The sequence below is a fragment of the Gobius niger genome, assembly GCF_951799975.1.
Source record: "Gobius niger genome assembly, chromosome: 5".
NCBI classification, from domain to species: domain Eukaryota; kingdom Metazoa; phylum Chordata; class Actinopteri; order Gobiiformes; family Gobiidae; genus Gobius; species Gobius niger.
In genome coordinates this window covers 2,420,779-2,437,400 of record NC_136856.1, presented here as the reverse complement: position 1 = coordinate 2,437,400, position 16,622 = coordinate 2,420,779, and the positions used below count along the sequence as shown (strand labels likewise).

The following is a 16,622-nucleotide window of genomic DNA, read 5'->3' as shown; positions in this document are numbered from 1 at the left end:
AAGTGGAGTGGCACAGTCAGGGCCAAAACTGGACTTGGACGAGCCTGAACCTGGGGGGGGGGGAATAATTTATTTAAAAAGCATCATTCAATCGGGATCCCACGTGATTTTGCCTCTTTGCATTTGATTTTTAAAGCGACAACACGAGACAATAAAGGATACAGTCCATATGTGACGACATGTGAGTGCTGCAGAAACATACAGGGGTGTTCAGGTACCGATGGACCAAAGCTGGGGGGTCTGTCAAACAGGGGAAGCTCAGGATATTTTCCTTTCCTTATCACGAAGCTGCATAAACCTGCACTCACAGTGAACACTACATTTCCCCCGGGAACTAAACCAGGTCTAAACTAGGACTAAACAAAGAGGTTCACATATGGGTTTTCTCTGAGCTGTGCTTGTGTCATGATGTAGCTGTATGTGGCTAACAGCAGCTAAAGCAGGAGGAGCTAACGCCTTAAAACATTTTTGACTCTTATCCTCAAAAGTACAAGTCATGTCACCCATGACTGAAATAAATCATCTCTGTCATAATGGTCTCAGTAGCTTCAGTTTCCTTTTGTAGCTTGACTGAGACAGCAGCTAATGCTAATGCTAATGCTGCTCTCACAGACACAGCAGGAGCATCAAGAGGAGGAACTGTTTTTACACTTCTTGTAGAGGCAGCCAATCAGCTTTCAGCAGGTTCAGCATATGATCTCAACCATAGAGATCATATAATAAAGGCTGGATGTCTCGTACGCGCTGCTGGCCAATGGAGGTCGACGTCCGCACACGGCGGCCATCTTGCCACAGGGAGCTCGCTCACTCGTAACACTGTGTTTATGGTGCATGTACTTTTAAATAACCATAACTTGTTCAATTTTCTACCGAAAGGTTTGGTTTGTTATAAACGTCAGAGATGTAGTTATGACACTGCAAACATATGAACATGAACATAATCAACATGTTCCAGCATTCAGAATTATAGCCACGTTAACAATGTTTGTAAGACGCCACTTTGGTACAGTGTGGCGCCACACTTTAACATGAAGCTAACTTTAACTTTAGTGGAACAGGCCACCGTTTATAAATACTGAGATATGTTCTAACCTGAGCTTAGACGAGTTGATGTGTAGCAGTCTGGTCTTTACACGTGTCCACAGTCACGTAAACAGAGCACAGACAGTGTTAGCATTTAGCCTCTCCCAGCATAGGTATAGCTCCAAAAGGGAAACAAGGCATAGTAATATTACTACACCCTGCAATATAGTTCCCCTTTTTATCCACCTAGAAAATCGACATGTTTAATTTTGTGTGACTATACTTGGATCGTGTAAAGGCTCATGTAACCATATTTAAATCGGGAAAGAGCTTGGAAGCAACTAACTTCACCTCAGTTTGGAGCTATACCTATGCTGGGAGAGGCTAAATGCTAACGCTAACTGTGTTTACGTGACTGAGGGCACGTGTAAAGACCAGACAGCTACAAATCAACCCGTCTAAGCTCAGGTAAGAACATATCTCAGTCTGTAAAAACATGAAGTCCTTTAGCGCCTCATGTTAATCCAACCATGATCTGCAGACCAAGGACAGGCCTCCCCCCGTCAGCCCAAGACATGCACAATGGACTAATAGTTCTGCTCTGAACTCCTGCCCATGAATCACCTCTGCTCCTGACAGCTTTAACCCCAGCGGTCCTGAAGGATGGGTCAAATGCAGATGACGAACTCCCCAACTCAACAATAAAATAAATAAAGTCGCCCGCCACCTCCACCGCTGAACCTTACAGGAAAGATAACCGCCACAATGTGCTGGTGAGAGTGTGAGTTTCCTGTTGCGGGTGTTTGGTAGCGAGTATTGAAGGCTGTCCGGATGATGGATAGGTCTGAGCTCAGAGCCTGGGTTTAGAGGCAGCTTCAGAGACACATCGAAACAAAGGCTCTGCATTGCACCACACTGTAATTAGTATTTCAAACGTGGCCTTTTCCTTTCTGCTGCGAGAGAGAGAGAGAGGGAACGAGAGCGAGAGAGACAGAGTAATAAATCTGAATCAATCGACACCTTCATTCAAAATTTCTGCTCGAGCGGGACCCTCTGAGGCAAAGAATACAATCAGGCGGGCGAGCGCGGGACGGCGAGCGGGGAGAGGGGAGCGACAGCAGACGTCACGAGGCTCCGCGGCGGGGAAGGGTGACAACAGTGACGAGTTCGAAACACTAAAACATGACGGACGTTTAGGAGCTTACGTTGACGAGACAAAAATGTGAGGGAGTGTCAGGTCACATGGACTCACGCTCGTCGTCCTGTCTCCTCCTGCAGCTCCAGTCTGACCATAGCAGATCCATGAGACTTTATCGTCTCTCAGGGCACGGTTTCCCCAGAGAAGTTAAGCAAAAATCCCGACGTGATCAGATGATGAGTGAAACCTGTGCCAGAGCCGATTGTCAACCTTCATCCCAATCTGATTGTGTGAGTTACGATGATCTTAGAAATGTACTGTTTGGTCAATTGTTGGTTCAAAAGCCTGAAATGTTTTGGATCAGTGATGACAAGATGAAATGGTTGTTTAATTCTAATGTGTTTGAATTGGCTTCTTTAGTTTGTAAAGCCTGGGCAGACTTGTCTATTATTATAATAAGTGTATGTACTGTTATTGGTGTGTTATAAGCCTGTTAGCGCAGGGCATTCAGTGTGTATGCGAGACACAATCATAAAAAACTATTCATTCATATTTTGTATTTTCCTTTTTTGAATGAAACTGACTAAACTCCACACAGGCTGTGGTTGGTGGTCAGTGTGAACCTCAGGCCGGTCTGCAGACCCGCTCAGAGGCTGAAACCGGAGCCTCTCGGCGCGGTCACTCTAGGACGGGGCGGGCCTGGTGTGACGGCGTCGACCTCGGGCCGAACTGCTCCTACTTTCAACCCTCTTTTGCACAAAGAATGAATATACGCACTGGATGTTTTTGTGGCACAGCAGTTAGTGCTCGTGCTTCACAGCTCGACATAGGGCTGGGCGATACGGGCCAGAAGTCATATCCCCACATATTTTGGTTGAATATCGATATACGATATATGTGCCGATATTTTTTCCTCAAAGTGAGAGCTGTGAAAGGAACTGTAAAGCCAAAGCCAAATACGAGCAGCTTTATTGAAAACTCACTATAAAATGTGAACATAAACACTGTATAACAAAGCTCCGTAAGCTGCACATTTAAATACAATACAAAAAGAAAAATAGCCTCGAAAATAAAATAGGGCAGCATTTATATATTAATAGAAAACAAATAAAGGACTCAGTTTAAGAATGCGATTATGTGTTTCTTTTTGTTAACTTAATAGCTGATCTGAATTTGAAATATCCCGATATACACGATATGGTCTAATTCCATATCTCATTTAAAAATGTATCGATATATCTTAAAGGGACTATACAGAGTTTAAAAATGTTAGTGTTTTCCTCCCCCACATGTTCCTCCATGTCCTAATGTGTAGAATGAGCTCAGACCTGTTCACCACAACTACCCTGTCACTCAAAAACGTGTTAATTCGGGTCCGAAGTGCCGTCATGCACGAGCTTAATATAGAAGCTGCAGTTACGCGTATGACCTGGGGTGGCAGTAGTGAGTATAAAATGGCTAACTTGCGTCTAGCCCCTTTAAATATCGATATATCGCCCTAGCTCGAAGGTCCCAGGTTCGATTCCCACCTGAAACAGGGCCTTTCTGTGTGGAGTTTGAATGTTCTTCCCGTGTCTGCGTAGGTTACCTCCGGGTACTCTGGTTTCCTCTACTAAAAACATGTACAACAGGTCAGGGTGAGTGTGGGACAACCGATGCAAATTAGCCCAGAGTGGCTTGTTCATTCACACTTTATATTATCCAGGTTCGTCTCCTCCTCCCCTCGTTTCCTCTGCATCAGCTGATTAAGGTCATTTCTCCTGGTCTCGTATATCGGCCTCATTGTGTTTAAAGGAACAGGCCACCGTTTTCCCGCACTGAGAGATGTTCTTACCTGAGCTGTGCACCTGTCTGGTCGTTGTGTGTGCTCTCAGTAACCGCCTAAAGATGTTGTTAGCATTAGGCCTCTCCCTGTATATTCCTATGGCTCCAAACGCGGTGTAGCGATTTCAAACTACCCCCCATTCACCTTACCCCCCGGTACTTTGAAATTGATTTCAGACTACCGGGGGGTAACTTGAAATCGATTTCAAATTACCCCCCGGGGGTAACCTGAAACTGATTTCAAGTTACCCCCCCTGATTTCAGATTACCCCTGTTGCAATATGTATTGTTTGTTTGGCACGGCTGTGTTAAATAGAAAATGCCCAGATGTTAATTGCTAATAATAGCTACAACTCTCGTAACTTTTCATCTGGTAAGGTTAGCTTTAGCTCGTAAACTCCACTATCCTTAAGTTTAGGGCTAAGGTAAGGTTAGCTTTAGTTTGTAAACTCCACTATCCTTAAGTTTAGGGCTAAGGTAAGGTTAGCTTTAGTTTGTAAACTCCACTATCCTTAAGGTTAGGGCTAAGGTAAGGTTAGCTTTAGTTTGTAAACTCCACTATCCTTAAGTTTAGGGCTAAGGTAAGGTTAGCTTTAGTTTGTAAACTCCACTATCCTTAAGTTTAGGGCTAAGGTAAGGTTAGCTTTAGTTTGTAAACTCCACTATCCTTAAGTTTAGGGCTAAGGTAAGGTTAGCTTTAGTTTGTAAACTCCACTATCCTTAAGTTTAGGGCTAAGGTAAGGTTAGCTTTAGTTCGTAAACTCCACTATCCTTAAGTTTAGGGCTAAGGTAAGGTTAGCTTTAGTTCGTAAACTCCACTATCCTTAAGTTTAGGGCTAAGGTAAGGTTAGCTTTAGCTCGTAAACTCCACTATCCTTAAGGTTACGGCTCCAGCGGTTCCTGTAAGGTATCTTATAGATGAAGAAAGCAGTTGAGAGGGGGGTAATCTGAAATCAAGGGGGGTAGCTTGAAATCGCGTTCATCTTACCCCCGGGAGTAACTTGAAACTGATTTCAAATTACCGGGGGGTAGCCTGAAATGGGGGGTAGTTTAAAACCTTTACAGGGGGTGAAGTTTGAAGCGACCGAGCTCTTCCACGGGCACAAAGACCAGACAGGTACGAATCAACTCAGCTCAGGAAAGAACAGATCTCAGTGTGGAAGAACGCTGGCCTGTTCCTTTAACCACAACACGCTCAATGACTCCAACTACAAGCTGTTCTGTAGATTCTAAAGCTTTTCCGCTTTGGACCAGATGTCAGGACTGAGAAGATGTTGGAGATAAAAGCGAGATCCGTCCATTAAAGGCGCTTTCCCATCAGAACCAGCCCATTGACTAAGGCAAAACAAAGGACTCCGCCCAGCTGCGGCATAGGGGCCCACGCAGGCTGCATCCGAGCTCATGGAGCCTCGGGGAGCGTCGTAGCTCACGGTGCGTTCGGGTGCCCGCGGTGCGTCGGAGAGCCGGTTCAGAGCGGTGTGAAGGCCGCCCCGGAGGAGCTCGCTCGTTTGTCTTTGACAGTGACAGCGGACGTCACGGTGAGTGATGGCCCCAGTCCAAACCAATCAGACTTACAGACGTGAAGAGAGGGTCTGAGCGGGAGGGACGCCGCTGTCACTCACCGTAGGGGCCGGGACGGGGGGTTTATTAATGAGAAAAATAATCCTCCTCAAATGTGTGGTTGGACACTTTCACGACGAGCTGGAATGGAAAGTGTCATGTTGTGGATTGTGTATAGATGGATGTGTTTTTTTCAACTGTTCACACATAACGCAGTCTTATCTGAAGGCTAGGCTAGTGCTAGGCTAGTGCATGTCTATGGTAACTAGTAGCCTGCATTAAAACAGTCTGACCCGAGCACAGTGCACCTGAGGCAAATCACTTGACTACCCATAGAAACGTCTGTGTCGACTGAACCATTTTGCATTTTAATCTCTTGACTCCCCGCCTCACCTGTGCGCATTCTCTCCGGTTCGGCTGTACCCAAATCTAAACCTTTCGACCGGAGAGCAACAGAGTAATGCCTCATTTAAAAGCTAAGACCGACAAAACGTTATTGTCTCCTTGCCATGTTTATGTCACTTTTTAGAAGCGTATTTGTGGTGTTTTTGTTGCTTTTTCAACGCTTTTTTGTGGCTTTCCTGTCGTGTTTTCACCACGTTTTTGTCACTTTTTAGTTGCATTCTTGTCACATTTTTGGGTCACTTTTTGTCGCTTTTGTGTCATGTTTTGGTTGTTTTTCATTGCTTTTATTATGCGTTTTCGGCACGTTATTGTCGCCATTTTTTGTAATTTTTTGTCAAATTTTTGTAATTTTTTTTGGCAATTTTTTGTCAATTTCTTGTGACATTTTTGTGACATTTTTGCCACTTTTTCATCAATTTTTTCATCACTTTTTTGTCACATTTCCATCATTTGTCGCTATTTTCACACCTTTTTTCCAGAAGCTTTTGGATTTGGGTAAAGCCAAACTGGAGAAAATGTGTTCAGTTCAGGCGGGGGTTAAGGGGTTAAAGAACTTATATTTGAGCAGCTTCCTGGTTGTAGCTACGCAGCGGCGGAGTGATCTGCTCGGTTACCGGATCTACAGTAGTTTGTTTACCTGCGGTCGACATTACTACACGTGGAATTCACAAAGGAGCTTTCTACAAATCAGATATGGCAACGTTTGGAGGACGAGCCCATGATTATGAAGAGGTTTTTAACCTCTTAACTCCCACCTGAACCGAGAGGATCTTTTTCCTCACGTCATCAGATTTTTTTTTCCATATTTTTTTTGTTGGGTATTCAACTCATTTTTGTAACTTTGTCAGTTTTTTGTCAATTTTTATCACATTTTTGTCATTTGTTCGTCAATTTTTATCACATTTTTTGTAATTTTTTTTGTAATTTTTTCTTCATTTTTTCTTCATTTTTTGTCACATTTTTTTTTTATTTTTTCGTAATTTTTTTAAAATCACATTTTGGTCATTTTTTGTTAAATTTTTGCCACTTTTTGATCAATTTTTCATTACTTCTTTGTCAATGTTTTCTCACTTTTTTGTCACATTTCCATAATGTGTTGCTATTTTCACAGCTTTTTTCCAGAAGCTTTTGGATTGGGGTAAAGCCAAACTGGAGAAAATGTGCTCGGTTCAGGTGGGAGTTAAGGGGTTAATGCAGGCTACTAGTTACCATAGACATGCACTAGCCTAGCACTAGCCTAGCACCACTAACTCATCATACATAAGGACTGCATGAATTAAAAATATATATCTTAAAATGTAAATCCGCTCTATTTCACATGAGAAGTGCCTGGATATATTTTTACCAGAGCGAGCCTCTCCGTCAGCCTCTGTAAACTACCTTTGGATGCTGCACTTGCCCGGCGTCGGGAAAGTGAAATCGTGTGATCGTTCAGAGGAAAAAAATCCGGCAATTTCCGAGCAGTAAATGGAGAAATGGAGTGTGTTTAGTTGGAAATGGCGCCGCTTTACTTCAGCGGGAAAGTGAAAGACAAATGGCTGAACCCTGTTGGCCTCTGCACAACAAAGTCTGTTCCTCTCAAAGTGTCTTTCTCACACTTAACCTCTTAACTCCCGCCTGAACCCAGAGCATTTTCTCCAGTTCAGCTTTACCCAAATCCTGTAGGCCAGTGTAGCACCTCATTTGAAAGCTAAGACCTACAAAAGTAAATTGATCTTTTTCCTCACATCATCAGATTTTTTTTCATCACTTTTTTTGTTGGGCAGTCATGTCTTTTTTGTCAAATTTAAGTGACTTTTTTGTCACTTTTTCGTCAATTTTTTCCATTTTTTTTGGGTCCATTTTATGTCCCTTTTTTTGTCACTTTTTTGTCCATTTTTTCTCAATTTTTCATCAAATTTTTCTCACTTTCTTTGTCAAATTTGTGTCCATTTTTGTCCTTTTTAAAATAATTTTTTTGTAATTTTTTTGTAATTTTTTAGTAAATTATTTGTAATTTTTTTGTAATTTTTTGTCACTTTTTCGTCAATTTTTTGTAATTTTTTTGTAATTTTTTTGTAATTTTTTTGTAATATTTTTGTAATTTTTTTGTAATTTTTTTGTAATTTTTTTGTAATTTTTTTGTAATTTTTTTGTAATTTTTTTGTAATTTTTTTGTAATTTTTTTGTAATTTTTTTGTAATTTTTTCATCCATTTTTTCTCAATTTTTCATCAAATTTTTCTCACTTTTTTGTCAAATTTGTGTCCATTTTTGTCATTTTTTAAATATTTTTTTGTAATTTTTTTGTAATTTTTTTGTCACTTTTTCGTAAATTTTTTTGTAATTTTTTGGTAATTTTTTCGTCAATTTTTTGTAATTTTTTTGTCACTTTTTTGTCACTTTTTCGTCATTTTTTTGTAATTTTTTTGTCACTTTTTCGTCACTTTTTCGTCCATTTTTTCTCAATTTTTCATCAAATTTTTCTCACTTTTTTGTCAAATTTGTGTCAAATTTGTGTCCATTTTTGTCATTTTTTAAATATTTTTTTTGTAATTTTTTTGTAATTTTTTTGTAATTTTTTGGTAATTTTTTGGTCAATTTTTTGGTCAATTTTTTGGTAATTTTTTTGTAATTTTTTTGTAATTTTTTCGTCAATTTTTTTGTCATTTTTTTGTCATTTTTTTGTCACTTTTTCGTCAATTTTTTCTCACTTTTTCACATTTTCATCCTTGTTTTCGTCTCAATTTGTTGCTATTTTCACACCTTTTTTTCCAGTAGCTTTTGGATTTGGATAAAGCTGGAGAAAATGTGCTCGGTCCAGGTGGAAGTTAAGAGGTTAAACCGGTCTAACGCTTGAGCTTTGACCAGCGATATCCCCCACAAACATTCTTTAGCGTACCTCATAGCTTACGTTTTATGATCTGAAATGATGTCTATGTATGGAAAAGGAAGAATATTATTGTCTCTGTTGTGGGGGTGGGACGATAAACAATAATACTGTTCATCACAATAAAAAATGCAGCAATTAATCATTCATCGTGACCAGCGCGCTTGAAGATAATTTCTAGATAATCACCAGAAAACCTCTGCTCCCTCTTAAAGGGACAGGCCACCGTGTTCCTATACTCAGATATGTTCTTACCTGAGCTTAGACGAGTTCATGTGCACCTGTCTGGTCTTTGTGTGTGCGCTCAGTCACGCAAAACGATCAAAGATGTTGTTAGCATTTGGCCTCTCCCATTGTATTCCTATAGCTCCAAACCGGGGTGAAGTTAGAAGCGACCGAGCTCCTCCACACGCACAAAGACCAGACAGGTACGGATCAACTCGTCTAAGCTCAGGTAAGAACAGATCTCAGTGTGGAAAACGATGGGTTACACCACAAGGGGGCCCCACTCCCTCATTCATTACATTGATGACGAGTGAGTCAATGAGAAACGCTGTCATGGAAACTACACAGGTGAAGAGGAGGAGCTGAATAACTCCACACAAGCAAAGTCTGAGGCGTGGGATCGTTTTGCATCGACAACAAACGAAAATGTAAAACTCCCACATGAGGAACATGTCGAAGAAAAGAGTCGAGAGCTCACGCGGGTCCGTCTGAGAGACAAACAGATGGACCTTCACAAAGCTACAGACGGGGAAAACTTAGCGAGACAGACTTCGAGTCTCTCTAAAACCAAAAAATCAGATTCCAAATCTCGGAGTGATCCTGGACTCAGACCTGAACTCAAACAGACACATCAACATCGCAGCGGAATACTGTCAAAACCAGACTTGGAGAGACTTATCCATAGACAGAACCAGGAAATACGTAAGGATTAAACAACGAGGAGCCGCATAAGACGGTTATAACACCACGACACAGTGTTGTTCCTCCTGCATTATAACGTCTAACGCGGCTCCGAGTTGTTTAATCCGCTTATACCAGGGTCCCACAAACGTAACATTTATAATAAATGTGTTTTTCATTGACTAAACTCACTAAATCTGCCAGACTACGGGACTATTTTGTGTGGGTTATTAGCCGGTCACTGAAGGCTGGTCTCAGAGCGAGTCATTCTCCGCAGCTATTACGAGGATCTCAGTCAGGCTCAACGACACAACATCAGCACAGAATCACAACACAACAGGACTAACCCGGAAACACTTTTCCCTGGAAGTAAACACGATATGCGGCACTCGTGGGCAGGAGTTATTTACCTTTTACAACGTTTAACCTGAAGCTAAAGCTAGCTAGCTCAACCAGCTCAACTGTTTATGGAAACAACTGCGGTGGAGTCGCTCACACCTGGGCCCCCCCAACTCAAACTTTTATGTTTGACTTTACTAATCCAGACAAATATGCTATGGCGACGCCACAGCGGAGCGATATCCCAGTGATTTAACTACCGGACTACGTGTGCGGTTATACCAAAATAATGCTCCAGCCAATCAGGATCCAGTATTCACCCAGAACATGGTATAATACAATATTAGTCCAGTGCTCCGGTCTCTGCACTGGCTTCCTGTCACTCAGAGAATAGAATTTAAACAGCTCTGCTTGTTACAGCCGTATGAACCATCACAGGGAGGGGCCTCCTGGTGTTCCAGAAACAGGCTGAGGCTAAAGCTAAAATCTGGAACAGTCTTCACGAGGATGTGAGACAGGCCTCAGCTCTGACAACGTTCAAATCCAGGCTGAAAACAGTTCTTTTACTCGTGAATATGACTGTAAGTATTGTATCTGCACTCCTGCCTTTTACTGTAATTGATTCATTTTGATGTTGATGATTTGATCTGTTTTCTTGTGATTTTCTGCCACTGTGAAGCACTTCGAATGGCCTTGTGTATGAATTGAGCTCCACAAATAAACCTGCCTTGTCTATTATCACCACATGGCTCCACCGTGTTGTTTCATCTGAAATATAAAAACATATTGAGTTACTTCCTAATGTTCTGTGGTTCCTCTGCTTCATAAAGGCCTGTGTTATGAAACCAGTAACACTGACTTTCTCTCGACTGCGGCTTCATTTGTTTAAATATCGACTTTATTCGCTCTGACTCACCGTGACATTTACAGCCGACGATGAAGAGAAACATTCCCATCGTTTGTGTAAATTTTTTGGCCGTTTCAATGACATTTTGAAGGTGATCGTGACTCAAAGCGTCGTCGCTCTGTAGCTCGTGTTCTCCTCTCACCCTGGTCCTCGTGAAGTTGCAGCTGATATTTATGAACGTATCCTCAGCTTGTTTTCCTCTGACTCCGAGAGGATGAAACTTTTATGGATCTGCCAAAACTCTGCGACATTTGGGGGATTTATTCCTCCGCTTTGGCATTTCTTCAGACTTTTTTGGGGGAAATTCAAGCCCAAATTTATGCCGCTCTGTGAACCCGGCGTGTGCTGCACTCGGACTGGATCTACCGCAGGGAGAAAGTTTAGGAAACCCACAACTTTATGATAGATTTCACAGAACAAAGGAAGCTCGAGCCTCTTCAGGACGTTCAGGAGGAGCATTTTCATCCAAACTTTGACAGTTCTGAACATGTCTGGTATCTTCAGCACGATATTGTCGATACAGTGTCTTCTGTGAGCATAACCTGAACCTGTTTGATCTGCAGTGAAGTTAATGCGAGATCAAAACTGCTTTGAACAGCAGAAATAGGAACTTAATAAGCTTTAGGCATCTCCTGCTCAAGATGAATCAAAGGCCAAAACCAGGAGCTGAGTCGACGAGTTTCACCATTTACTCTGTCAAAATGTCTGAGGCCGGATTTGAACAACTTTTGTCATTTTAAAACGTGATACAAAGTGCGTTCTTTTATACAGAACCGGTCAGACACTTTTTAATCAGCTTTTCTTACATTTCAACACTGTTTACAGGTGTGAGATTTCACCTGATCCCCGTGTTCAGCAACCTCTGCCTCAGGCCTGGAGGGCTCGCTAATGCTAATGCTAATGCTAATGAGGCAGCCCAGGACAGATCAATTAGCTTGTTGCACAGTGTGGCTACGCTAGTTCCTCTAAGCTGAAGTTGTGGGCGCTAGTACTTCCTGTTCGTATTCATTTCCATTAAGATTAGCTTCAGCCCAATCGAATCATGGTGTTTCCTACAGACTCTGCGGTGGACAGAGAGTTCCTGGTAGATGATCACCTACTGCAGGTGAACGAGTTGCTGTACAGTGTAAATATATATGTTTATAAGGATCAGTGAGTTTGTCTAGAAGCTAAACAAGCTAACATTAACTTCATGCATTATACAATTTGAAATAGTGCCTTTTATTAAACATGTTTTATAGCATGTTAGCCTTTAGCTTCAAGACAAACGATCAATCCTTCATGATCACAGGCGTCTCCTCTGAACTCGTTACATCATGTTTGAACACAGTAAATAATCATCGACCGGGAACTCACAGCCCACAACACAATCTTTAGAAAATATGATTATTATTCCATTTTTTTAAATGTGTGTTAATATGTTCAGAAAGCATTGATAGTCCTGCACAAACTAAAATCGTTTAAAAAAAGTTTAACAGTGCTTGTTACATAAAAAAATACAGACAAAGCCTTTTCACATCAAAGTAAAGGAACTATGACGATGTGTTGTTGATGTTTCGAGGTATTACATGGACTATTATAGCATCAGAAACGAAGATAAACCGTCTATATCAGGAAAACTGTTGTTGTCCTTCCAGTGAGCTTTCGCTTTGCAGATTTGGGAAAATGCCATCATTATTAATTCATAAAACTGCGACGAGAGTGAATCTATTGCAATCTGCCACCGGGAGCCCCGTAATGTTTGTGCCATCGTGCGGAGGTATCCGGACACGGCTTATGCTGGCGGTGGCGCTGCAGCCGCATTATGGGGCGACTCGTTGCATTCTTCCTCAGTCTCACATCAGCATTTCAGCTAAAACGCTAACGTTAGCTTACTGCTATAGAGCTGTGGGAGACGGTCACGCAGGAGAGTCAGAGGTTCAAAGTATTGCTGCATTTGGAGACACTTTTTCCTGCACGTTCCACAAACTGAGCTCTGAGGCTGACAGATCCTGCGCTGTCGTGTCGGACATGATTCCAGCTTCGAGAAAGTTCGCGGGCGCGGTTATTCACCGAGATAATAATAAAAACACAAAACAAAACGGTCATTTTCACCGTCAAAATTTTTACCGGGGTTTACCGCTACACCGGTTACCGTGACATCCCTAGCCCTGATGGCACCCGTGCATGTCAGTGACCTTTCTGGAGCAAAACCTCTGTGATGTCCTCCAGGTCGAGGCTAAAGGAGTCACAGTCTGCAGTGGAGGGAGATGTTTAAGATATGAAACTATCCAACGAAGGATGAAGAACAACCACTGACACTAAAGCTAACAGACAGGTCTCCAGCAAAATCAGAGAAACCTCATGATCTCTTCCTTAAATGCAACAGCACCGCCTTGTGGACCAGTCGTGCTCCTGCACTGCCCGGTGAGCACCCTCTGACTTTTCTACTATTGCTAATAATAGAGACATTTCTAAACCTACAGGTGCCACAATGACAATCAGCTACAGCCAGTTATCAGGACCGACACAAACGCACAGTACTTTTATCATAAAGGGAGACAAATACACAGTACTTTTATCATAAAGGGAGACAAACACACAGTACTTTTATCATAAAGGGAGACAAACACACAGTACTTTTATCATAAAGGGAGACAAATACACAGTACTTTTATCATAAAGGGAGACAAATACACGTGAGACTGTAGTTGTTGTGATGTTAGTTCCTCTAGTTCCTAAATCCAAGGCTCTAAACTTTCACACCCCTCTGTACAGCAGTTATGGTGAGAGGCCGAACACAGTCGTCCTCACTCCACACACACGAGGAGCACCTGTGAGAACCTCCCCCAGCTCCTCCCGTCCACACTGAAGCTCACCTGTGTTGTAGTGCTTGGTGCAGTAGCGCAGGTCCTTCTCCTCCTTCAGGATGAACTGCGGCAGCGTGAGTCCGTCGGCCACCTGCACCGCCCCCTTCTCGTCCCACTCGAAGATCAGGTCGTTCATCGTGTACCCGACTGAGGAGACAGAGACAGAGAGAGGTTAGAGGTCAAACACACACAAACATGAATGCTCTGATCCCGGGGACAGTGTGGCGTACTTGACCTGAAGTCCACCTGAGTCTGTGATCCTCTCTCTGGGACTCGCTCTCGTCTGATCAGGACTGACTCTGAACATCGATATCTCCAAATCTGAGCCACTGCAGAGATACGTCTGCTTCTCCGGACTCTCATTAGTCTGACTTCACTGATGCTGCTGCGTAAGATAAAAGTGTTTTTCTACACTAAACAGTCCAGGTCAAAGGTTTAAGACCAGGTGAAAGATCTTGACAATGTTCCAAGAAGACCTTCAATGTGAACAATAAGAAATGTGAGTCTGAATGAACCTTTTATTGAAAACAACAACTAAACGAAAGGAGGTGGTTTAGCAGCTGGTCAGAAGGTTCAGCATCAGGTTCTCAACTGGATATAGATCTGGATATAGAATATAGATCTGGATACAGATCACACAGGATGGTCCAAAAGAGTGACGTGGTTCTCCTGGAGGAAACTGTGGACTGTGACATTGTCCTGTTGAAAAACCCAGAGGTTCCTACAGACCAGGACCTCGCTCTCTGTAACATCTGCTCAGACACCTCTGCTCTGAAGCTCCACTGTTCCACTGAAGGTCATTACGGCGCCCCCTCTCTGTGGGGCGGAGGAAACATCTCAGGTGGATCTGCTTGTGATGCCAGTGACATTATAAACCTTTTGTCTCAAGTGTTGAAGGAGACGAGGCCTTTGAAGACGTTTCTCCAGTCGCCTCTGATGATCGGGCTTCAGTTGCTCCAGTAACGGCTTCTTTTGGGTCGAGGGTCGTCCATCGTCTTGACCCGCAGCCAATCGGATCCTCCGGCTCAGCGCTGGTGACTTTATTTTGGGTCTTCCACTTGACCTTTTGTTCCATAACCCTCAGGATCTTTTCAGAAAATTCAAGATGACTGTTTCTGCGTCCCTCAGAGGCTCTGCTTGTTCAGCTCAACAACCCAAACACAGGACGGGATTTTTTTTTTTTTTAGATTTTTGCAGATTTGGCCTTTTGAAGCATGTGGTCTTAAACTTCTGCGTCACTTTTGTTGTTTTCAATAAACGGTTCAATCAACCCATTTCTTCTTGCTACAGATTAAAGTTCTAGTTGGAACCTTGACCAGATCCAACCAGGCAAAATGTGATGTTTTTATCTCATGTTCTCACCTAAATAAAGTCCTTTTACTGTAAGAACGTCCTGGTGGAGTTGTTTGGAGCCTCCCGTGAGCATTAGACACGTTCTTGTAATACGTCTGTGGTACAGTCGGTCATATCTGTTTCTATAGTGCCACGTTTGTTCCTCTTACAGCAGGGGAAGGCAACGTCAGGCCCGGAGGCCAAAACCGGCCCTCCATCATCAAACTCTGGCCATCGAGATGATTTTGAGAAATATTATGACCCAAATCAGATCAAATGCCTGTTAAAGTACTCTAGAAATGTGAAAAATACTGTCAATTCCTTAAAATGTCTTGGCAGAGCAGCCTTTTAGACTATAATCCTAAAAGAATGCTCTAAGAATACTAAGAAATGACTTAAATCTACTTGAATTAAGAGATTGAATCTAAAGATTGAGTAGATTTGGTTTGGCCTTAAGGGGAGACACTAAAGGCAAATCTAAATTCTTTCAGTTTTCAGGTTTTGGGCCACATTGGTCTCTGAACATACAAGCTTTCACACGGAAACAGAAAATATGCCTAATCTTCACAATAACATGTTTAAATATTGCGCTGATTCAATGTTCCCCCATAGACTTATATGGGAGAACACAATTTCGAGGGCCTTTTTCTCAAAACACATTTTTCTGTCATTGTGGCGACACTATGTCCACGTCAGTCGGACCCAAAGACTTCACATTTTCCAGCCTTGGACTGAACAATATTTGGAAGATTTTTTCAGAGGGAATTTTTATTATTTAATCCCTTAAGCCCCATTTATTGAGTTTTGAATGTCAAAAAATAAGGCAAAAATGAAATTTTTACACATTTTTCCACTAAAAAACAGCTTATTTTCAAACTAAACAAGAAATCCTAAATCCCCTCTGAAAACGTCTTGGCAACTCATTCATCAATAAAATGAAACAATACATTTGAATGTAGCTCTATCCATTATTCAGATTTCGTCGCCCAAAAGATGGGAAATTTGGGGCATTTTTAGGCATAAAACACCTTGTTCTGATATAAAAAGACAAAATGACAGAAAACTTTCCATGTATTTTTTTCTCACATTTATGCCAGTCAGTGATCGACAGCAACAGTTTCAAATTGATATCTGTAAATATATATTTTTTCCCTATTCACCTGCAGTGTCTCGCCTTAAAGCAGATATAACCTATTCTTGCCAATGGAACAAGCACAAGTTTTTTCTTAATTCAGGTTATTTTGTATCATTTCAAGAGAAAGTTAATTTGGGGGATTTCTATTTGTTCCATTGGCATTGGTGTTTTTATCTGATCTTAGATTAGTTCAAACAGACTCAAATTTAACATTAAAAAAAAGTTATTATTTATTATTTATAAGCGAATTTTAATAATTTTTCTAATTTAAGACGGACATTTCCAGTGTGTCTGATGAACAACACTGGCACATGTAGTAAGTGATGCTTTACTTGC

The 16,622-nt window shown here is 41.9% G+C and overlaps 1 protein-coding gene and 1 long non-coding RNA gene across 4 annotated transcripts in view; both read right to left on the bottom strand.

Annotated features, from left to right (window-relative positions):
• LOC306962939 overlaps positions 1 to 16,622 on the bottom strand; it is a 935,443-nt gene that overhangs the window by 171,419 nt on the left and 747,402 nt on the right. The gene's annotated exons all lie outside the window — the stretch shown is intronic.
• The window catches only part of glra1 (glycine receptor, alpha 1), a 239,011-nt gene that overhangs the window by 54,485 nt on the left and 167,904 nt on the right, over positions 1 to 16,622 (bottom strand). For all 3 annotated transcript variants that reach the window (XM_079556253.1, XM_079556251.1, XM_079556252.1), the window contains one exon: positions 13,829 to 13,966. In XM_079556253.1, the coding sequence (XP_079412379.1) occupies positions 13,829 to 13,966 (138 nt within the window). The remainder of the gene's footprint in view (positions 1 to 13,828; positions 13,967 to 16,622) is intronic.